This window comes from Mus pahari, chromosome 8 (assembly GCF_900095145.1).
Source record: "Mus pahari chromosome 8, PAHARI_EIJ_v1.1, whole genome shotgun sequence".
NCBI lineage: Eukaryota > Metazoa > Chordata > Mammalia > Rodentia > Muridae > Mus > Mus pahari.
This window is the reverse complement of record NC_034597.1, coordinates 65,301,848-65,326,091: the sequence shown is the minus strand read 5'-3', so window position 1 is coordinate 65,326,091 and position 24,244 is coordinate 65,301,848. Positions and strand designations below refer to the sequence as shown.

The 24,244-nt window shown below is 44.2% G+C and overlaps 1 protein-coding gene across 4 annotated transcripts in view; it reads left to right on the top strand.

Annotated features, from left to right (window-relative positions):
* Window positions 1-24,244, top strand: part of Lrch1 (leucine rich repeats and calponin homology domain containing 1) — a 179,513-nt gene that overhangs the window by 109,199 nt on the left and 46,070 nt on the right. For all 4 annotated transcript variants that reach the window (XM_021203346.2, XM_029541474.1, XM_021203345.2 and 1 more), the window contains exons 4-10: window positions 5,411-5,516; window positions 12,168-12,304; window positions 13,171-13,298; window positions 14,758-14,821; window positions 17,917-18,022; window positions 19,280-19,398; window positions 23,363-23,430. In XM_021203346.2, the coding sequence (XP_021059005.1) occupies window positions 5,411-5,516; window positions 12,168-12,304; window positions 13,171-13,298; window positions 14,758-14,821; window positions 17,917-18,022; window positions 19,280-19,398; window positions 23,363-23,430 (728 nt within the window). The remainder of the gene's footprint in view (window positions 1-5,410; window positions 5,517-12,167; window positions 12,305-13,170; window positions 13,299-14,757; window positions 14,822-17,916; window positions 18,023-19,279; window positions 19,399-23,362; window positions 23,431-24,244) is intronic.

Here is a 24,244-nt window from a genome sequence, read left to right as displayed (position 1 = left end):
ACTTGGTAGACCAGGCTGGCCTCGAACTCAGAAATCCGCCTGCCTCTGCCTCCCGAGTGCTGGGATTAAAGGCCTGCGCCACCAGGCCCGGCTGTTCCCAGCTTTTTAACATAGTTGCTGGAGATACAAATTCAATGCTCCTACAAGGGTTCCACTGACTGAGCCATCTCTGGAAATGTGGTTCTTTTCGGTACGATCCTTCTGACAGATGAGGTGTGTCTGGTGAGAGGCGCTTTGTCAAGGCCACATGTCATAGTTGACTAGCAGCTATGAAGACTGGCATGCTAACAGCTCAGTAAAGTCGGGTCCTTTTATAGATGAGACCTTTGCCAAGGACCCAGGAGTTCCACATTGGTGCTGTGCACTGAGTGGGTTGCTGGCCTCGCTGGCCTTGTTTGCTTTCTCTCATGTCCTCCCTGGCTGAGCATCCCCATCTGCCATGCAGAAGAACAGAGGGCCTGACTTAGGAGCCTGCCTTCATAGCAGAAAACCCACCAGGCTGGGTCCAAGCATGCTGGTAGGAAGGTGCGTTTTAGGCTCTAACCAGACACATAGGGTTTTTATTTACTTTCCAGCCACTGTTTGGCTGTGTGGGGGTTTTGAGCTAAGAGCCGAATGACAAGCTTCCGAAGAGAGTCCTCCCCGCCATGATTTTCTACCTAGCGTCTCTGTGGTAGGTGTGGGATTGTGTGCCAGCCCGTCTTCTGTAATCATTTGTCCATTAGTGGTCTCTGGTAATGCCTTTGACCTTTCTGGTTTCTGTGGAAATCCGGGAGTTACTCAGGGCCTCTCTGTGGCTTCCATTTCTGCCTTTAGTATCAAGGACAGGGAGTGGAGCCTGTGCTTGTGGGATGTGGAGAGGTCTGAGGCCCAGGTTCACAATGGAGAGGCAAGGGCATGAGGAGATTGTACGTCACATCAAAGGCTGCTGCTTTGAAGGGGTCAAGCTTATGCTAATATACGTTTTTTTCTCCTTTTTCCAAGTTCTGACTATAGTAGGTATTGAGGGTTGTTTTATTACCAAGAAATGAAAATTAACATTACCGAGTACCACTTAATATTTTCATTAACTTCTTGGGTAGTCAGTGGATCTTCCTGATATAGAAATTAGAAACTAGAAATATTTCATACTCTATTTATTAACTTATTTATATGTATATGTACTGTATTTATTTATATGTATGTGTGATGTATCTATCTATCTATCTATCTATCTATCTATCTATCTATCTATCTATCTATCTGTGTGCTTTATTTATTGATTGATTGAATGCAGGTTAGGAAGCTTTCGGGAATGAGCCCTCTCCTTTGCTGGAATGAGGCCCCTCCACCCACCTTGTGGTTTCCAGGAGGCAGGGATTGAACTCAGGCTCTGCAGCGGGAGACTTTGGTCAGGTGACCAATTCGTCACTCTGGTCTCATCCCTCTGGGTTATGTGAGCACACAGAGAGTAAGACACTTGCCTCAAGCTGTATGGTGAGACACGCAAAAGGCATTTCTACAGAGGGCTCTGGTTCCATGCCGGTTGGAGACTATTGATAATTTGCTTTTGCACCAATTACCTAAAGACCTAATTTTCTTATGGACATTCTTCTGCTGGTATTATACCACTCGGTCCGTAACTGAGTGTGATTTAAGTCATTGTTAGGATCTAAACAATAAAGTTGCGTTAGTGAGCCCATAAAAAGCTTATATTTGAGTATTTAAATTGTTATAATTAGGTACACTTTTCTATTAGGAACAATTCAGTCAGCGAATATTTTTAATCGTTTCTCATGATTCTTGTGATGTACAATTGTGATGTTATAATGTTGACTGCACAGTGATTCAATGAAGCTTAGGTGAGTTATTCTTGAAGACATAGTAGGTTGGGACTAACAGAAAATTCAGAAAAGAATTAATTTGAATATTCTAGTAGGTAATCTAATGTGGAGTTTGCAATCTGATACTCTTCACTAGTTGCAGACATGTACGGCATTGATTGCTATTTGCTTTAAAATTTATATTTTTAATTATTATCTTTTCAGAATAATCTTTTAAAAAGCCCTATGACTTATTTAGACTAATTTTGTACAGAAATCTTCTAGAGAATGAGACCATTCTAGAAATACTGCTTGTGCATTTTCAAGACAGAAACCTCCCCAGACATGGAGATAATTATTGCTTTTTCACACTACTCCTTCCACTAATTAGACATAAGTACCCATGGGGTTTATTTTTATGATGAAACTCATAACCTCTTTAAGATTTGGTTAGGTTCAGAGACTCCTGGGAAATAGTATTTGCCCTGTTTTTACCACATTGAATATACAATGCTGTATATTCTGTCTCTCCTTTATGTAATAGATTTGCTTGGGAAATCTACTCCTATTTTTATTATTATTATATTACACCTATTATATTGGGGGGCACACGACTAATAGGAACATAGAGTATTATTAACGTAACTGACTCTTGTCAGGTAACTCTTCACAATCCGAACAGGCCTCTGGACTTGCGTTTGTCCATAGGTGTCCTGTTTCTTAGATGGAAAGCTTGGGCGCCTATCAGATACAGCATTGTCTGGTGTGTAGTAAGTACATGCTGATGTTACCGCATGTGCTTAAACACAGCCTGCAGGAGTTGGGTTTGTTGGTTAAGGCCATGGTGTTGGGGGTTTGTGTTGGGAAGAATCGTCTTGGCTATGGGGTCCAGAATATGCCTAATGATGCTACCATTAACTGGGGACAACACACACACACACACACACACACACACACGTTTGATTTCAGGAGAGGCCATTCTGCAAGTGCGTTGCCTAAATATATAGATTATCCTTTATCTTTCCTTTTCTCATTTTTTTTTTAAAGAAAAAAAATCATATTATGTCTTTCAAAGCTGTGGAAATGGTTGATGCACACTTGAGATGAGTCTCCACAAGCAACGATAAGCTTTCCCATGTGGTTGCTTATGAGATTTACAGAAATTTAATTTGTACTTAAATGACAAGAGTCTTCTCCTCAGACAGAAAATAACCCCTGTAGATTCTTCCCCCCCAACCGTGTCTCCACTTTGACACTGTCAGTCCTGGGCTGGGTCTGATCTGGAGTCTGGAGGGCCGTAGCATGATCTCATGTGACACTGGCCTCAGGCTGGCCTGGCTTCCATGCTTGTGAGGGCTATTGTGAACCACAGTGGAGTGGGCCAGGCGCTGATTCATAACTTAGTTAAGGCATGGAAAGATCCAGCTCTCGCTGGAAAGATTTGCTTTTAGACTCTGTGGATGATCAGAATTAGGCCACCACCTAATTCTGATTTTATGTTCTTGTGTATTTCTGTTTCTGCAGATGTACTGGTGGTCATTTGTAGCTGTTTTGTGATTTTTGTTTTAAATATTAAGAGGTGTATGTGTTTTGTTTTTGGTTTTAGTTTAGTTTTGTTTTGTTTGGATCAGGACAGGGCAACAGCCAAGGTTGTACTCCTGAAAACCCTATGACTCTAACCTTTCTCAGCCTCCTTCCCTCCTCAGACAGGTGAAGCTAGGAGAGTGTAATATGTCAGCCACTCCACGCACACCCTTTGGATGGACTACAGTCTTACACGCTGGTGCCAGAGGTGATAGTGTGCCTTTGTGAAATAGTGTCCATTGGGGTTCACCTGAGGGCAAAGCTAGGGGATGAGGATGGCTGACTGAGGTAGCCTGGTCTAACAGGGATCCTGGTTGTAGGGTTGGAGTCGATCAAGGGATCGATTGGTTAGTGATGCATTCATCTAGTCTGAAGGAAAGTAGAGTTTTGAGGAAGGCCTTGGTGACCTCTGCAGTGAAAGGTGGCTTTGCAGGTTCCTGGGTTAACTGGGCTGTGTCGTAACCCAGTGCACATTCAGTCTCCACACTCAATCAGCCCACCTCCCCCCCTGCTTGGTATGTCACTCCCCTGGCATAGCTTAGAGCCTGGATCTGTCTTCGGTTCTATAATAGCAAGTGGGGCATGCATGGAGTTTGACTGGCATGTTAAACCATTCTGGGGTCCCAGAAGCAAGGTACAAGGGGTCATCATATTGTGGGGTGTCTACATCAGAGAACATTAGACATTTTATTCCTGCCTGATATTTGGAACTCTGTTGGGGGATGGCAAGAATGTGGGTCCTCTCACCTAGGAACTTCCAGCTTTACAGGAGAAGGAGAAGGGAGCAAGTGAATTACAGGTACACCCTGCTGCAAAGGGGGAAGGAAAACACCCATTCCCAGGTGTTGATCAGAGCAGGAGAGGATCATGGGAATGGTTGCAAAGGGGAAATTTTAAGCTTGGGTTGAACCATGACCGATGAGTAGCAGGCCAGGAGGACAGTGCCAGACCTTACTTATCAAGCAGGGGAGGAAGCCTGAAGAGAGCGGCCCTGGAGGAACCAACAGACATCCTCACAGAGCCTGGGCCTTGCTGAAGGCTTACGCTGATGAACAACAGAATGAAATCTGCACTAGGATAGCTTGCTCTGTCTGTCAAGGATGAACGTGAGGAGGTGGGAGTGGCGGAGATGAGGTAGACAGACAGACAGACAGACAGACAGACAGACAGGCAGGCAGGCAGGCAGGCAGGCAGGTGGATGACAGAGCCCGCCAGAGAGTGTTCTGTGCAGCAGTCCTTCCAAGAGGAGCACACCACAGACTGCAGGAGGTTCTAGAGTGTGAGAGAAAAGCAGAGCCCTGCCTACTTACCAGAGCTGAAGGAAAGATGTGGGGGAGATAATGAGTGTCTATAGGATAAGGACGGGCTGTGTTTTATGTGGTAGGAGCTGGTTCTAATCTAGGGTTAGTGGGGGGGCTGCAATTTCAAAGCGAAGATGACAGACTCCTCATACCTCACAGACTTGCTCAACAAATGCATATGCAGCCATCAGCCGTAGCTGTCGGCCATGTGATAGCAAGTCCATTTGGAATAAATGGTACATCCAGTTGGTGTGCTGGTGTTTCTCTGTGTAAGAGCGTGGTATGATAGGGACGTTGTGTAACCTTCTTTCCGAAAGGTGGCTGGTAATTCCTTCCTAATGTCAACTGGCACCTGCTTGCTGGGGAACCACAAAAGCTGCTTTTTCCTGAGCTGTGACTGTTGTGAGCTAGTAATGCTGCCTTGTAAGATTGTGGTGGGAACTGAGTAAGGGTCCAAGCACCTGAAAATCCAAAGTGACAGAAACTGCTAGCAAGTGCCGTTAATATCTTCTGTGCCCTCAAAGGACCTTGAGAAACAAACCCCCTTTTCTTCACTGTTGAGCCCCAACTGATTGGGACCCAGAGACCATTATAAAAGTATGGTATGGAGTTGCCCAAGCATTTAAGTTCTTTGAGGAGAATTCACATGTAATTCTTGGGTAAAAAGGCACTTGTTATTCCTGTCTGACTCCCCCTCTCGCACCCCCCCCCCTTTTACTGCAGGATGTGAGCTGCAATGAGATCACGGCCTTGCCCCAGCAGATTGGCCAGCTGAAGTCTCTGCGGGAACTGAATGTCCGGAGAAATTACCTTAAGGTTTTACCACCAGGTAAGAAAGGAGGGCAGGGGGAAGAGAGCAGAAGACAGCACCTTCTGGGTTCACTTTTATGAGGGGTGGTGGGTCTTGTGTGTATGTGTAAATTGGCTGTTATTAATAATTAATAGTTAATAATAATAATTAATAATAATCTCACTGACAGATATCAGAACAGTGATGGTCAACTTGTAGTTTGAATTGAGGCTAGAGCAACACAACCTTTTAGTGGGACATACATTAGTTTTCTAGGGCTGCCATTCAATGGACCACAGAGAGGGTAGCTCAGATGGATGACAAGAAAGTTTCTCTTTCTCCATTCTGGGTTGTCCATTCCAAGGCGTTTCTCCGTGGCTCTCAGATGGTCATCAGTCCGCCCAGAGCACTAGGGTTTAAGCATAAAGACATTTACTTCAAAGCTGGAAGTGCTTAAGGGGTCTGGAGGAATAGTTTGGTATGTAAAGTCCTTGCTTCATAAGCGTGGAATTATGTTTGAATCCCTGACATTCATATAAAAGCCAGGGTGAGTGTGGCAGAATGTACCTGTAACCCTAGCACTGAGGAGGTGTGGAGATGAAGGGACCTCAGGAGCAGGCCAGCCAGCCTGGCCAAATCTGTGGGCTACAAGTCAGTGAGAGGCTGGCCTAGTTACCTATCAACATGACACAGCCCAGAATCACTTGAAGAAGGAGTTGTCTTTATCAGGTTGATTTGTGGGCATGTATGTGAGAGATTGCCTTGCTTGCTGATTGCGGTAGGAGAGTCCAGCCCACTGTGGGTGGCTCCATCCCTATGCAGGTGGTCCTGGTCTGTATAAGAAAGGCAGTGAAAGGCAGAGGGCAGAGTAGCAAGCTGTCTTCCTCCATAGTTTCTGCTTCAGTTCTTACCTTCACCTCTTTTAACAGTGGACTGTGTGACTGCAAGATAAGTAAACGCTCTCCTCCCTAAGTTTTCCTCTCAGTTGCTTTTTTGCCAGGGTTTTTTTTATTGTTGTTGTTGTTTGTTTGTTTTTAAATCACAAAATGGAAGGGAGACTTAGAGTGGAAATCCTGTCTCAAACATTGAAACAAACTAGATCAAAAGAGCAATAGAGAAAGACGCCTGATGGCCAACTCTGCCTTCCACATGTACATACATGTACGTAGATAACGTGCACACACACACAGAGACACACACACACACAGACACACACAGACACACACAGACACACAGAGTTCATTTCTATATGATAAAACACCCTGATAAAAAGCAGCTCAGGGAACAGGGATTATTTTTAGCTCATAGTTCCAGTCTGTCATGTGGGGAAGTCAAGGTGGGAGAAACTTGAGGGAGCTGGTCACGCCCACACTCAATGCATCACGCCTGTTTGCTTGTGTTTCTCCACTCTCATGGGGATTACCTCTATAGTGAATGGTGCTGCCCACAGTGGGCTGCATCTTCCCATATTAACTAACCTAGGGAAGATAATCAGAGCTAACCATCACCACACACACACACACACAATGAGTAGGTGGGAAGCAGAGTGCCAGGTACTTCTTTTAAAATGTACTCTACTTTCCGGAGATTATGTTGATTTCCAAAATCTACTTTAAAAATTTGTATTAGTTCTTTGAGAATTTCATATAACGTGCCTGGATCATATTACTCCCTTTCCCTAATTCTGACCAAAGCCAACCCTGACCCCCTGCCCAGCCACCATTGTGTCCTATTCATCGTTTTTGTGGTTGTTTAACTCAAGACCAATTTATGCTACCCAAGTATTCTTGGATGTGTGGCCTTCCATAGAAGCATGGCCAAGTCACCAGGGGCTATACTCTTAGAGAAAATTCTCTGTCTCTCTCTCTCTCTGTCTCTTTCTCTCTGTGTGTCTCTCTCTGTCTGTCTCTGTCTCTCTGTCTGTCTCTGTCTCTCTGTCTCTATCTCTGCCTGTCTCTGTCTCTCTATCTCTCTCTCTGTCTCTCTGTCTGTCTCTGTCTCTCTGTCTCTGTCTCTCCCCTAGCAGCTAACAGTTGCTATAGTAACTCCCTGGCAGGGAATAGGCTTTCGTGGACAATTTCCATGTTCACGTTGAGACTTGCCTTGCATCCATCCCATGTGTGCTGTCACAACTGCTGCAGGTTCATACGTTGAATGGCTCTGCTGTATCCAGACGCCACTGTTTCCTTAGAGTTCTCTACCGTCTGGGTCCTTCTGCTCTTTCTCATCCTCTCTTCCTCAGTGATCCCCAAGCCTTGGGATGAGAGGGTGGGATGGATGGTATATATATATATATATATATATATATATATATATATATNGAGTCTCTCCTTCTCTTGGCCTTGGCCGTTTGCAGCTCATCCACTGCTTCTCAGATGAGAGCTGAGAGATGTACTGAACTGTGGACATAACAATAAGTTACTTGGAGTCAGTTTAATACAATGCCATTTTTAACAGGATAGTAGTAGATTCTCCCTTAGGGCCTATTACCTAACGAGCCATCCCTAATGGTGCTAGGTACAGTTTCCATCTTGTGGGGTTGACTTAAATCCAGTCAGGACGTGCTTTGTTACCTGTGTGATGATTGATTGGGCCACCATCACACCAGTGGGCATGCCTTGCCAGGCAGGTCTGTGTTGGATCGCTCAGGGTTCAGAACTGGGTATGACTGATGATCACTTGCTTGCCCTGGTAGTTTGCAGAGCACTTTCAAGCTCTGTGAATGCTAGCCGGTGGGCTGACACTTCCAGGTCGGCAGCACCAGCTCCATTTCGCTATGTTCCATGACTCACATATGTGGCATCTTCAGAAGCAGGGTCTCAACCGTCAAGTTCTGGAGAGTAACCAAGAGCATTGGCAATGTTTGAGGACCGGTGGGCCCTTACTGGCCAACAACTCCAGAAGAAGTAACCCATTCTTTAGCATTGGGCTTTTGTTTTGTTTTGTTATCCTTTGGTGTCTAGTATAGGAACAATGTTGCCCCATTAGAAGTTATAAAGTAACTAATTCCCTTTTAACTCTGTGTATATGCATAGACACATGTAGGAAGCTTCTCCAGTAGCTAGATTTCCATGAGTCTTTTGAAAGACATCTCAGTGTGAAAGCTCACACTTGGAAGCAGTTGGCACCTGGTGGTTCACTTGGCATTTATTAGTGGCAGTTTGAAAGCTGCCTGGTTTTTGCCATCCTGTTACTGCTTGTTCCAGACATGGAAACAGCTCCCAAACTCGAGCGGAGGAGCTTTGTAAAATGCACCATGATGGATGGTAGAGGGCTCGGGTATCCGTCCCTGTTTCTCACCTTACTCACACTGGCTTACATTCAAAGAAGAATTAGAAAATACCTCTGTGTGGGAGTCATTGCCTTATCTGAATGAGCTCATAGAAGGAGATTTATTTTTTCCATTTGTCGCTGCACAGTCTCATTTCTTTTGAGTGCATAAAACCATTTTCCCTAACTATAATAACACCAAATAATACTAACGATAACTACAAGCAAAATTTTAACTCACAGCACATCTGTAAAACACAACCTTAAGAAGACCCCGCTGCATTTGAGTGCCTGCGATAGTCATTGTGGAAATGCCGTAAATGATTGACCCCATTTCTAAAGGGAAAACCTATAACATCCTTGTATGGTCACAGTGTGGCACGGGAGGAGAGAGCACCTGCAGGGCCTACGTTTCTGTTTTTCTCAGTGCTTCCCTCCCATCTTAAGAACACTCTTTTCCCTATAAAGATCAGTTAAAACTTACTCTCCCTTTCATAACTATGTATCCTCAGCTTTGATATTTTAAAATATACCCAAAGGTAAAACGTAAGTTTACTGTGAATGACATTTTTATTTAAAAACAAAACAAAACAAAATAATAATAATAAAAAAACCCAGAATATCATGTTTCTTTCTGCTTCAGACGAGAGAGCTCTGTTGACAAGTGTTGATGGAGTTGATGGAACCCGGTCACCATGAGTGACCTTCCTTATTTACTTACATTTGTTCTCTTGGGGAAATGTCTCCTCATATGTTTTCAATTTGAGGAGGGGAAAAAAAATAGAATCTTTCAACCCAGTTACCCCAGTCAGTTCTGTGTGGTTTTACTACAGCTGATGTGATAAGGAAGCCATACTCTGCTCTTTTAGGACAGGAGGGCAGGGGACTGAAGTCGTTATTCCTTGCCTCTCTTGACTGGAAAGAGGAATGTGGAGTTCCTCCTCCTCGGCTTCCATCTTCTCTTCTTCTTCCTCATTCCCCTTCTTCTTCCTGCTTCTGTGCTGTTTTTCCTCTTGTTTCCCTTCCTTTTCCTGTTCTTCCTCCTCCTGTTGGACTCCTTCCTGTTGGCTCCTGCTTCTCCTCTTCCTTCTCCCACCCTTCTTGGCTTGTTTTCTTCGTTACCTGCTCTGCCCCTTGACCTTTTGTGGGTTAGCCTTGCAAGTCTGTCATTCCCTCCAAGGCATCACTGCTGTGAAACTGCAGTCTTCCCCTACACTACACGTTGGAACCAAAGGGCAAGGAAGTGGCCATCGTCAAAAGGATCCTTTATCTGCTTACCTGCAAATTCTCTACTCCCCTGAGTAGCCAGTCTGCTAGCCATAATTTAGAGTCTTCATTTTAGTTGGTAAAGAGTTTCTGGGAACACTTGCTTTGTAGTAGCTATTGTCTAAAAAGCCCCTTTTCTTGTAGCAAAGGAACCACACAAGCCCACAAGACACAGGGTCTCATTCTATTTTAACATTGTTGAGACAGCCGAACTTTGAAGTCATCCTGCCCTGGGAATCCCCAACCTTTTTAGCTGGTCTGTAAACTGTAACAGGAAAATCCTAACCATACCGATTGATTAGGTTTTGTTGTTGTTTATTTTTGTTTGTTTGTTTTGTCAAGTTGACACAAGCTAGACCATCTGGGAAGAGAGCCTCCACCCGATTAACTTGTAGGCAAGTCTGTGGGGGCATTTTCTTGATGAATGTTTGATGTGAAGGGGCTTCAGCCTACTCTGGGTGGTTTCATCCCTGGGCATGTGGTCCTAGGTGCTATAAGAAAGCAGGCTGGGCAAGCCACGGGGAGCAAGCCAGTAAGCAGCACCCCTCCATGGTCTCTCTATCAGTCTCTGCCCCAACTTACACTTACGATGGACTATAAGCTGTATTCTGAAATAAACCCTCTCCTCATCGGGTTGATATTGGTCATGGCGTTTATCCCAGAGATAGAAATACCTCCTTTTCTTTCTGTTCACTCTCATAACTTTCACCTCCACTATGCACAGTTGCCCCCATAACTCCTCCCTGTGCCCACAGCCCTTCATCAAAACAACCTTTAGGAGTAAAGTGTGAGACACATGGTTGCCCCCAGAGGGGACTTGAGCTGTTCCGTCAAAGTGGAAATAGAGATTCCTCGACATCTGTATCTGGTTTGAAATAACACTTCCTGGGTCTGTTCTATAGAGCCTGACATGGACTTTACTATATGAGACCAGGGAGTTGGGTGTTCTTCTTCCTTCTAGAATTTTGGTCTCAAAATTACCTCTGCTCTGTAAGACCATGTAATACACTGAGATATGAAACACGGAAAGCCCCTACCATTCCCAGGGCCTTGTGTTCTGAGAAGAAGGAGCACTCACCACAAGGGAGTGGTGCTGGCAGGGCTAAAATAGCACTGCAGAGTTGATCAAAAGCCTCAGCCATGCAGACAAGGAGAAGGGACTGCTACTGCTTCTTAAAGACTCCCGACCTCTCCTTCAGGTCCTCTCCCAATCTAGTTTCTGGCTCTCTTCCACTTTTAGGCCAGAAGTATTTGAAACCACTATATTTTGGCCTTTAACAGCTGCCATACCAAAAGTGCAGAGCACTGTTCTGAAGTGACCCCACTGTAGTCACCACCCAGCCAGCCCAGAGATCTGCCAGTGTCACCCTAGGCTCTGGCGTGCCTCAGCCTGGCTTCACTCTATGGGTTATGTTTGACTTCGTGCCTAGCAGCTGCCAGCGTTGGTTGGAATGCTTGAAATTACTGAGTGTTTACTGTGCCGCTGGGTGGGAACCTCAGGCTGAATGCGACACCCTCTCCTGGGAGTTGAGCTGTGAGCCGCTTCAAAGGCAATGGGACGAAGCCCAGCCAGATAGGAATTACGGGTCCTTTTGGAAAATCCTAAATTAGATAACACTGAGTATGTATCGGAGGGTAGGAGGGTAGCAATGACGACCTCTGACAGAATCGGGAGCATATTTACTGAAACTCATTCTGGTCCTGTGCCAGCTCACGAACATTGACTAGATAAAGGTTTTTCTGTATAGCGTATCATCCATAACCAGCCAGTGCTTCAGAAAAATGGGATATAGTTAGAACATGCTCCGAGTGGCGTTAGAACATGCTCCCCGTGGCGTGGCTCGTTGCGATTCCTTTGCTGGAAGAAAAACGGGCTCTTTAGATCTTATGAATGGCAGGTGTTTCCAGTACAGTTTGTAATGAGTGGGTGCCCAGGGAGACGTTCTCCCATTCAGGGAGATTCTTTATATGCATGCATGCCATGAATTTCGTACAGTAACACGGCTCACTTTTGGTTCTGCTAGCCTGAGTAGTCTGAGTATGTCTAGATACATAGAGAGTTAACTTTTGAGTGTGTAGACACTTGATCCTGTCATTTTCTGAGCCTTTTTTTTTTTTTTTTTAAATGTCCCTCCCATTTCTCTCTTCTTTCAGAGCTAGTAGATCTCCCCTTGGTAAAGTTTGACTTTTCCTGCAACAAGGTGCTGGTGATCCCCATCTGCTTCCGGGAGATGAAGCAGCTGCAGGTGCTCCTGCTCGAGAACAACCCTCTGCAGTCCCCTCCAGCGCAGGTGAGGATTTGCCTAGAGCAAAGGCCAGGGTTGCGGAGTAGTGGCACAAGTGACTCTCCACGGAGCCCCGGCTCTGATTCTCTCTGCACACTGGAGGCTGTGCTAGGCATGGTGGGATGCAGTCAGAACCCCCTTCCCCACCCAAACACTCAGTGAGACATTCAGTAAATCTGACTGATAAGTTGCCTGTGGCGCTGTCACATCTGTTCTCACATCCCTGTCATCGTTCTGAACCGTCCAAGGGCGGAGTTTCAGGTCTGATAAAGTACCACTCAGTGACACATTTGAAGCTTGTCATAGACTGTATAGCCTACAAAGGGGGGTTTCATGCTCCTTATTTGAACATACGCTGGGAAAATGGAATTTAAACATCTTAAAATATGATTATTGATATTTTTGAGACACAGATCAAACTATGAGAACACTACACAGTACAAATGAAAATATTGTACAGTTTATTTTCTTCTTAAATAACGTAATGACTTATTAAATCGATGATTATTTTTTAAACTCTTAGTTGCTGTCTGTGAACTTGAAGATAATTGTGTTTTCTTCCATCTTTTGTAGTTGGGCTTATTACCAATGCTGTCCGATTTTTTTTTTAAATAAATTTTATACTCTTTTCACTTAAATATGTTTCTGTCAGAATTTAGTAGTTTCAAAAGGTTAGGGATTTCTTGAGCAGGATTTTCTGCCCAATTTGGAACGTGGAGGAGACAGTCCTAAGAGTTCTTGTGTATTTAGTGACCATTGTTAAGGGGTTACTTACCGTGACATTCTGAAGGTTAAGCTGCGTGATCAGGGACCTGGAACTTACATCTTGTTTTGTCACTGAGAAATAAATCGCATTACTGATCTCTCCGCAGATTTGCACGAAAGGAAAAGTCCACATATTTAAGTATCTGAGCACGCAAGCGTGCCAGATTAAGACAACTGACTCCCTTTACCTCCCCACCATAGAGAGGCCCCATTTACACCAGCATGTGGAAGACGGGTGAGTGAATGCCTTCCTTCCCGAAAGAGGCTGTGTAGAATGCCCTTCGCTACAACTGCCCAGATAACCTGACGTCAGGATCCGTATGCTTCATTCCCGAGATTCACATTCATGACTTGGCGTTTGAGAAAACAATGGCATACCAAAAATGGATGCTGTGGGGAATCTCTAATCCCTCTCCTCATGAGTAATCAGTGCTCCCGGAGTACATGTGTGGATGCTTCTAAATAGGATCTGTACTGGATTTTATGCTTAGCACAGCTATAGCAAACTCTATTGTAAAAACTATCACATTTTAAAAATTGTTCTCTTCAAGCCAGGCGTGGTGGCGCACGTCTTTAATCCCAGCACTTGGGAGGCAGAGGCAGGCGGATTTCTGAGTTGGAGGCCAGCCTGGTCTACAAAGTGAGTTCCAGGACAGCCAGGGCTATACAGAGAAACCCTGTCTCGAAAAACAAACAAACAAACAAAAAAAAAACAAAAAAATTGTTCTCTTCAAGCTGGGTGTAGCATTATGCACCTGTGATCCTGGCACTTGGGAGACAGGGTTAAGAGGGTCACAGATTTGAGGCCAGCCTAAGCTGTGTCTATGTATGTGTATACACACACACACATACACACACGTCATCCAGATCCTATCTCAAACTTGCTGTTCTTGATTGAATACCTGTATCAAGCTGAAACATGTTAAGAGTTATCAATTTTCTGTGTGCCTGCCTGCTCTTGTATCTTAAGGTTAAGATCTGTAGGCTTTGGTTTTTAAAATGTAGAATGGCTAGTTTGTTTTTTTTTTCACCCCCATTTCCAGTTTCATGTGTAAGTGTTAGAGTCCTTTCAAGCAACCTTGGGCCATTTGTGGTATAAGACAGGCCTCATGCATCCAGAGAATAGAGTAGCCATAGTGACCCACGTAAAGAAGCACACATTTTTCTTGAGAATTTTGCAGGGCAGTGGTCTTTCCCTTTGTGATTTGCTAAACAGGCCGACTTGGCATTTCAAACTACCCTAACAGCATTTTCGAAATAACAGTTTAAATATATATTGATTGTTTTATATTTATATTGCATGGTATAATTAAATACTGGAAAGGTTTTCAAAATGGCTGAAAATAATACCTGTGACATAAAATAATTATATGTCTTACTGCTTCTATATACGTATCAATAAGATAAAATTAGTAACTGTTTCAAAGAAATAAGTTGCTCCTCAGAGGAGGAAACCCTGAGTCCAGAGAATTTATGATATCCTTGGCAGGTGTAAGTTTTCAATATAGGTGTGTGATCTTAGTAGTTCTTAGAACTAGACTGACTTGTTGCTGTATACCAAGAACTTCAATAATGATGATGTGTTTTATAAAATGAAGCAATAATTACATTATTAATCGATACCCCTTGGTGTCAATTTTGTGATTTTTCAATCCTTTTCTAAACAAACTGAATGCTGACGATGTCCGCTGCAGTAAGAAGGACTCAGACTCGGGGGTTGGAAGTGACAATGGAGATAAGCGGTTATCTGCCACTGAGGTAAATCTGGGGACCGCAGCATTGCCTTGCATTCTGCATCTGTCTGTCTGTGTCCACCAAAATCTTTCTCTAGGAAAAAGCCACTGGTGCATTTGAACGATCTGAATTGACAGTTCAATCATGAGTGAAAGCAGCTTGGGACCCCGAGGGGTGTGTGAATGCTAGCTGCTGTCACTCAGTGTTCCTAAGAGTCCCCGTCTTTTCCCTATCCCACTTCCACATTATCTAGAATAGTCTTCAATTCTAAATGAATGTTATGAAAGGACCATGTATTAGTATGAAGCACTTTGGTGAACATACCTGTTTTTAATGGTACTTTAGGGAAGCATGGCTAGATACATCCCTAAGTGTTAAGGAATCAAATGCGCATTTTGATGAATGGCTTTTTCACTGAGATGTCTGTAACTAGCTGTTAAAATATTTAAGCTAATGTGTGTGTTCAGAGGGTGCGGATGTGTCACAACACACATGTGGTGGTCCGAAGGCAGCCTGCAGGAGTCAGTTCACTCCTTCCACCATGTGGCGGTCCAGGGATTGAACTCAGGCAGGTCATCAGGCTTGGCTCCCGGCACATTTTCATGCTGAACTATCTTGCTGGCCCTTACCTATTGTTTTAGAAACAATATTTGTATTTCTGGCTGCCTTATGTTCAGAAAATTAAATTTGTGCATAAGCTCAGTTTCATCAATCAGGCATGATAGAACTTCCATTAGTAATAGAACATGACATTTGTATCTTTTTTTGGCCCCATGTATGGTCTATTAGATCCCATAGGGGGTCCTTGAGGTTGTAATGACTAGGCCAGTTACTCTCTCTCTCTCTCTCTTACACACACACACACACACACACACACACCATATTTTTATCAGGTGTGACTTCAGGAAAAAAATGTTTCCAGTTCTTCTCTGGTCTACAGCTTTAGTAAGCAGATAGGTCTATTTTCCACAAGATGCACTATAATGTTGTATATTTCAAAACAAAATAACCTAAAGTCTATGGCTGGGGAGATGGGTTAGTCTTGTAAAATGCTTGTCACACAAGCGTGAGGACCCGAGTTCAGCCCAGAGCACCCGTACAAGCCAAACCCAGAAGAATGAGCCTGTGACCACACTGTGAGGAAGAGAGAGACAAGAAGGACCCCTGGAGCTGCAGGCCAGTCAGCTCAGCTGAATCAGTGCAGTCCAGGTTCAGTGAGGGGACCTGTCTCAAGTAGAATGTGGAGAGCTAGCGAGGGAGACGCCCAGCTTTGATCTCTGGCTTCCACATGCTACACGGACAGGGACACGTGTGCACACACACATATAAAAAACAAATTCAAGTTCATCAGGATTTTGTTTGTTTTTTTTTTTTGTTGTTGTTAAAGAATTTATTTATTTAATTATTTATTTATTAACATTTTGAAGAAGACTCAGTGGAAAGCAAAAGACATCCCGTATCTGTGTGAGGCCATGACCCACGTGAAACCACACTGACAGTTGGCTGTGGGTTGCCGGCAGGGTTGGAATGCTGAACGCATCACTTTCTTGTGTTGCATTCTCTTTAACCCCCTGGACTTCATGAAAACTCATAAGTCCCCTCAAATGGGCGATTGTCGCAGAAACTACCCACCCCGGGCTTATTTTCCATTAAATTAAAACAAGCTCTCCTTTATCTCTCTTGGAAGAGTAATTAAGTTCATTAATAAAACATCACGGAAGAAACTTCATTATCCTCCTCTTACTTATAAGTATGATGCTAATAGCATTCTGAAGAGAGCCCAAGGATTTATTCTCCCCCTTTAATTAAATGCATATCTTTGGACTTTTGCTAGCTGTAAGGGTAGGAGGTGGAGGGAGGAAAAAGGGGACTGTGGAAAAGAGTATAATTTGGCAGAATAAAATACATCTTTCCTTTGTCTTTCTTACCTCACACACCAGCCTCATTGTCTGAGTGCATCTCTGTGGTACTTTTTTTTTTTTTAAAGTTGGCGAGGTTTTGAATTATACCACACCGTGTGTTACTTATAAATTTTTTGGTCACACCCACTCCCTGTTTACACCTCACTGCTGGGGTCAGTAGTCAGGCCTGTCCCCTTTCTCTGACGAATGCCACCATCTGGTTGACTTAACATTGGTCATGAAAATACTAAACACATGGCTTTCTCAAGATAACTTAGCAAGAACTTGTGGGGATCTGTGGATATTTCTTCGGTGAGCTTTCTGGTGTCTCTAAGTGGTCTGTGCATGTGTCTAAGGGCAAGAATTGCTCCAGGAACTGGCCGCACACCCGAGGGCGTGTTTGGAGGTCCTGCTTCCTGTGGCTTAGGATGCTTGCCACTTGTCCCTAGACAGAGACACTAAAATGGAGAGAGGGAGAAATGAGGATCTGTGTCTTAACTTGTGATGGGATTGTAGATTCCTGAATGGACATCGTTGGCTAGTGCGGTGAAGGAGAGAAATCAGAGAGAATTAACTCCTGTTACTTCATAGAACCTTTGTCTTATAAGTCACACAGAACACCCTTTCCTTATACCTAAAACCTGATAACACTGTCACCGGCCTGGTGCTGCTTCCTCAATGCAAGTCAAGACTGGACACCGACCCTTAATATCATAAACAAAATACGCACTCAGTTGCCTGCCTCCTGAGTGTGACTACCTCCACGTACTTTTGGTCCATCAACCCTTTGTCAGACCTGACTGCACCTCTCCTAGTAAGTTTATAATTTAGGGCTATAGTTTGTCTACAAGCGTTCCCTTGCTGTGTTGGGTACTGCGTGGCCCGCTGGTGACTTGACTGTGGCTGTAAGCTCAGAAAGGGAGAAGCCACGGCGACTTCAGCCCATGAATCTATGTGGTGGTGTGTGTGCAGTGTGAGCACTGTGAATCTGTACTCATAGCCAGCGCCCGTTCACAAAGCCGAGCCTCAGCAGCGGCCCTCAGAGTCTCAGGTGCATCCCTGCCACCCCTGTGAACAGTGGCTCCCCCTTTCTGACATTGCTATCAGTTGCTGTTTCTGAGTTTGTAAGCACTATGCTGTTTGTCAGGTTAGGGTGCCGCTTTGTGTGCATCGACAAGCCCTCTCCCTAGAATGATGTGACTCCCTGTATCTTTTTAGCCCTCTGATGAGGACACGGTCAGCCTCAACGTGCCCATGTCAAACATCATGGAAGAAGAGCAGACCATCAAGGAGGATGCGTGCCATCGGCTCACCCCAGCTAAAGGTCTGAGAGCGACAGCGACGTGTGCCGAGAGAGCTTGCGTTGCAGGTTTAGCTAGACTTAGGGCAAGCACACACAGAGGTGCAGATGATCAGTTACTCTTTATGTCACACATCCTGGGAGCCAACTGTCATGCCCACAGGGAGTGATTTCATTCCCAGTCTAGACAGCTCTTCCGACTGTAGTGCGGGATGGGGAAACCAAGGCTCAGACGTTTGAAATGATTACCCGTGGTTTCGCAAGCCAGCTCTGCTCCTTACAGTGAGTAGCAGAGTCCTCATTCTCAAGAGTGTAGGAGATTCTTCAAATTCATTTGTGAAAAGAAAATATTGATATGATTGATGGGTAAGATGAAGGACAGCTCTAAGAGCTGGCGTAAAATCTCCAAGTCTCAGGGAGAAGTTGGTAGATGCAGATAGCTGGAAGACTGACACGCCATTACTCACCGTTAGCATTGGGGGGGGGTCATATTTAAGACAGATTTTCCTTTTTTAAAACTTTAAATGTTGTTAAGTATTCTCGTCTCATGTGTTCCATCCCAGAGACGAGTAACAAAGCTGTCCCCTCGACTTCTTGCAGTGTCACTATGTAAGGGACACTCTCCCTGTCTTTTCCTATTTACTCTTCAGTCAGAAGACTCCTCTGAGCTGTCCCCTTACCTGCCTTCTGCCTGCTGGGACAGATGGGTTCTGCCCCAGCCTGCTCTGGCTTCTTCAGGGCCTTTCCTGGGTGATTTCTTTCGTGGGCAGGATCTGGGGTTCTTGTCTCGTCTTGTCTCACGTCTCCTTAGGGTTCTTGGTTGCTTAAGGACAGAAGTAATTTAATCCCTATAATGCATATGCACATAGGTATCTAAATGGCATAATGGTTTCCAGGCAATGGGGGTCCATACATTTTGTTGAACTTAGAATTTGTAACAGTTAGCCACGTATTTCTAAAAACACCAAAATGCTTTTGTAATTTTCTCCACTCTTCCAAAGCACGGGAGGCATTTCATTTCTTTCATGGGGAGCTAAAGCCCTGAAGAGGCCTTGACTTTTAATAGTCAGTTTGTGGGTCTTCTGTTTATTTTCTGTTTCTTCCTCTTCTCCCATGTTTAATTCCTCCCTTACATTGTGCAGAGGCAATAAATCATGGGTTGCTCAGGGGCCTCGGCAGCGGGTGAGGGAGGGGTTGGTTGTGTGTTTGAGGACCTGCGTGTGCTTCATGCCTCTGTCTTTGAAGTCACGCTTTCTTGCTTTCTCTGTGTTTTCCTGACAGGAGAATTTCAGCCGAAGCCTTCCGTTTTGGGGGACAGTGGCGGCAGCTCAGGACAAGAAAGAGAGCAGTTTGCTGGCCGTGCAGATGCCTTACACTCGGGACTTATGAACTATATTAAGGCAAGGTTTTGCAGCTCAACTCATTTTCCTCTGCTTGGGACCTTAGAATTCAGATCCAAAGATTTCAGACAAACATGTCTCAAAGCCTCCAGCATATCCGCTCTAAGCTTGAGGCTTGTTCCCCCCTGACATTGAGAACTGGCCCCAGCCAAGCTCGTCTCTAGACTGTCTATTTATAAATAATTTTTGTTTTCTGATTCAGGACTTGTTCAGCCTCTTCTTAAGACAGGTTTACCAGACTGACCATGACCACTTGCAGAAGTTCCAAAATTGTTTCATTTTCCCCATGTTTTACGTGAGTGCTTAGATGGTTTATGTGAGTGCTTAGCCTGAGAGCCCAGGCTGTGCTTTTTTAAAATCCAATATCCTTAAAACTAGAAATGTCCTTTTTTTTGAATGCTCATATAGACGTTACAGCACTAGGGTCCCTAATCCAAAAATCTGAGATCGAAAATGCTCCAAAACTAGAAGCTCAAAAGTTTATATGACTCCAAAAGTTTCAGTTCCACGGGCTGACAAGATGGCTCCTGTACGGATGTCAGAGGGCAACTGGTGGGAGTCAGTTCTCTCCTTCCCCAGGGATTGAACTCAAATCATCAGGCTTAGCAGCAGGCACCTTGACCTGCTGAGCCATTGTGGCAGCCCCTCATCTGTGTTTTCTGATGATTCGCTTGATACCTTCCTCCATGCTAACCAGCATTCCAGGGAATTGCCTCCCAGGCCACTGGGAGAAAAACAAGCTGAACTTCACTTGGACTGCTTGAGGCTCTAATGTATTGTAGCCTTCTTTGTGCCCTTGAGACTGAAATAATGAACTTGACAATTTCATAGTGAACCTGACTTAGTTTGTGCAACATAGACAGTCTAAAGCGATTATAGAAACACAGAGATGGTAAAACATAGAACATGTAGTCTTTACACTACTCTAGCTTTTCAACTTCAGTGTTTCTCTTCATCTTGTATCTTGATTGACATACCTTTGGCTGGGTTCATCATGTCTTGCTGCGATGATGAACATGCCACTCCTCAGCCAACACAGCCTCCATACATACATGTGTGCACATAAGTGCACATATTCTCTACTCTGCCACCAGCCATTGTCTCGGTGCACAGATGTGCTCACATCACTCTTAGGTCATTCCCATAAGGCTCTCCCGCACTTGACTCCTGTCTGTCAGCTTTGTGGGGCAGGTCAGTCATTAGAACATGGAAAAATGATTCTGTCTTCATTTCATCAAGAATGTCTCTTAAGTTGAGACTAAAAATAGAACACTTGAAGTCTCAGATTAGTAAAGCACAGCATCCCCTGGATTCAGAGAGTTCTGGGATGCCAGCACCCTGGGGGTGGCTGATGTGGAGGGTGGATCCTGAGGGTGACACTCAAGGAGCAACCATGTATTAGGCTTGACTTCTGTTTTGTGACCTATGAGTGTGACAGGCTTCCCAGCATACTGGCCACGAAAAGCTCTGTGTTTTATATAATCCTGCCTTATATACTGAATTGGCATCTACTGTTTTTGTTATTATGGCACTTTTTAAAAAAAAATCACTCATAATAGTTGTAATGTGTGAAACCACTATGCGTGTTTCACATCCAGCGCAGAGCTAGTCTACTCAGAGGAAATACAAAGTTGGATTTCTGAGAGCCTTGGGTCACATTTCTGTCAGCCAATACAAAGCCTTGTTTCATGTGCATTTCTGTTTAGAGACTCCTGGCTCAGTGTCCAGTCAGCCATGCTTTAAGGTTAGAGATAAGGTCTGGAAGATGTGTTGTAACAGAATTCTTTCTGTCAGTGTGCACTTGCCCACCTCAGATGGCTACAGCTTCACCAGTGGTGTAACCTTAGGGTGCCTGCATGCTATTGGTTCATTAGCACTGAATTCACTAACACTGTAATGCACACCTGTAAAAAGCTTACCTAACACGTTGTTTCTTTGGGGGTACTTTGGAGTCATCTCAGGAAGTTGTCTAGGAAGATTAATCTGCATCTCAGCATTGTATTTCGGCCCCACTTAGAACCATGAAATAAGTTTTTGAAGGCACAAAACTATGAAAAGTATGCTAAGTGGACCAGCAGCAGTGCTTGCTCAGTGTCTACTATGAGAATCGGAGCCAGAGGCAGAGTGTCCCTTATCCTGCCTCACCCGGGTTCTGCTTATGTTTGTTAATCACTTTGTGTATGTGTCTACCTGAGTGTGTGCTTATGTATGTGTGATTGTGCATATATGAGTTGATTGTGAGTGTATGTATATGTGTGTGTATGTGTGTGTTTATGCGTGTATATTTGTGTATGTGAGGTGCATGTGAGTGTATGTGTGTATGTGAGTGTGTATATGTGAGTGTGTGTGTGTTTAGACATGTATGTGTGCATGTATGTGTGTATATGAGTGTGTATGTGAGTTGTATGTGTGTATATGTATGTGTATGTGTTTGTGTATATGAGTGTGTGTGTGTGTGTGTGTGTGTGCATGTGTTACTTACATGTACTCCAAGCACTGCTTTGGGCACTGCAGATGACTGTGCCAGTTCTCAAATGCTGTGTAATTTGCAAATAAAAAGCTTAGCAGGCCAATGCCAACCTGTTCTGTGTTCTAGAGAACAACTGCGTGTTCTGTTGAGTTTTCATTCTGAAGTTAAAAATTAGAAGACAACCCCCTTGCCTTCACTAGTGGAAGCCTAGAAGACCTGGGGCAGGTTGCTTTGGACGTGTCACCTGGAAGTCTGATTTCATGGACTTCACCGTCACTTGCAGAGTGACACAGTTTATATGACTTCACCATCACTTGCAGAGTGACACAGTTTTTCTTGTTGTACACTGAAAGTATCGTCTAGGCAGTAAAGGTCGGAGAGGTTTTTGAAACACCCTCCTCAGGGAAAGTCTCATCCTGAAGAGAACCAATGGAGATGTGCCCGATAGCCCGCAGTCCAATGTACTTTCCATAATAGGGAAATGTACCTACTCCAGGGTGGCTCTCTGCCACATTTTCCTTGTCTGAGGAAAAAGTCCAAGGAGATCCATGAAAGGCCCACAGTGGACACAACTTTCCTAGGATGCACTCTCAATGCAGCGTCTCTGGAGAGCTTCGGTGTGGGAGACTCAGTGAAGACATGAGTGTCTCTGACTTTGTTCACACGAAACTACTGGATTCAGTGCAGGGCATTTCCTATTGTTGAATACCAGTAAGTTGAATTAAATAAGGAACTCAGATGGGCTTTATGTTGCTTCCATCTGATGGATGTTATAATCCTAAGCCAGCGTGGTGGAGTTATTATTATTATTTTATGTTTTAATTGTGGCAAAATACGTATAACTTATAAAATCTTTTATCTGTAAATTTTTTTGAGGCAAGGTCTTCGTAGGTAGCACAGGCTGCCCTTGAACTCATGTTCCATCTGCCTTCTTTGACCTTCCAGATGCTGAAGTGCAAATGCACACTAGCCATATGCCACCACAACCCAACGTTTTAGCCACATTTCAGTTGAACACTGTAGTTTGTTTTAACCATGTATTGTTATTCTGTTCTGTTACCACTAAAACCTTTTTCATCCTTCTGAACTGAGACTATTTACCACTTATATCTTCCCATCATGCCTCTTCTCTCTGACCACTAAATCTTCCCACTGTGCCTCCTGTCTCTGGAAGTTACTGCTTTGCTTTCCTTCTCAATAAGTTTGACCACTGTAAGTAACTCACATGTGTAGGATAATGCAGTGTGTGTGTGCGCGCGCGTGCCTGTGTGCGTGCGCCTGTGTGTGGGGTGTGTTATCTCATGCTCAAGGTTTTCTGTATATAGTGTAATAATGTCCTCCTTATAAAGAAGATTCCATTATATATCCTTAGCATGCATGTCAGTGGACAACTGGCTTGTTTTTTCCGTTTGGCTCTTGTGAATTACACTGCCATGAATAGGGACTGGGACCGGTTTTAACTCTTCATTAAAAAGCCCATGTGCTCTATCATAGGACCAGGCAGAAGACTGTGAAGAGCTATTGCGGATAGAAGAGGATGCTCACTGGCACATGGAGGAACTGTGAGTGCCAGAGCTGGGTCATGGGCCACCATTCCTCTTCAGATACTCTGACAGTCATGTCCTGATAGATTATGATCTACTTTTCTTTGGGCAAGCCTAGAATCTTCCCCAGTCATACAGATAAGAAGTTGCCAGTTTTCCTGTGACTCTTCTTACAGTCTTGGATCTTATAGTCAATCTTCATTTGTGCTACTCACATGGACTGGGTAACACATACAGTAGAAGTTTATTTGGCTTGCAGTTAATTGGTTTAGAAATCCAAGATCAAGAGGCTGTGTCTACTGAGAGCTTCTTGGCCCATCATAACACAGCAGAAGCTGTCCCATGGGAAGAGAATATGAGAGGTGGAGACAGAGCTGAGCTCCTATAGATAAGGAGCTACCTCCTGTAATAATAGTGTCCATTGTTGCCTTGGGTGTCCTAGATTCCTTGATCAAGGTTCTATGCCTAACACTGTCCTCTTTGGCACTGAGTTTTCTACACATAAATTTTGGGATGTACATTCATACCACAGCACAACAGAAAGTTCTACTTCATTGTCCCTGAGTTTTACTTGAGTCTGTCAATAAAAATTTAACAGTGAGAACATCTTCTACTTTCCTTGAAGAAGCCAATAGCCACACCTAATGTCTGGAGATCCAGTCCCTTCATCCGTGGTCACCTGGTTCAAATCTTTGAAATGCATTTCTCTAATGTCCTGGTTGCCAATCTAATAACTGTCATAGCTAGCATATATTAAATTCTGTGTGCCTGGCACTGTTTTATTTCCTAGGCAGCAGCCCAGTTAATCTTTGTAGCAGTCCTAGAAGCTCTG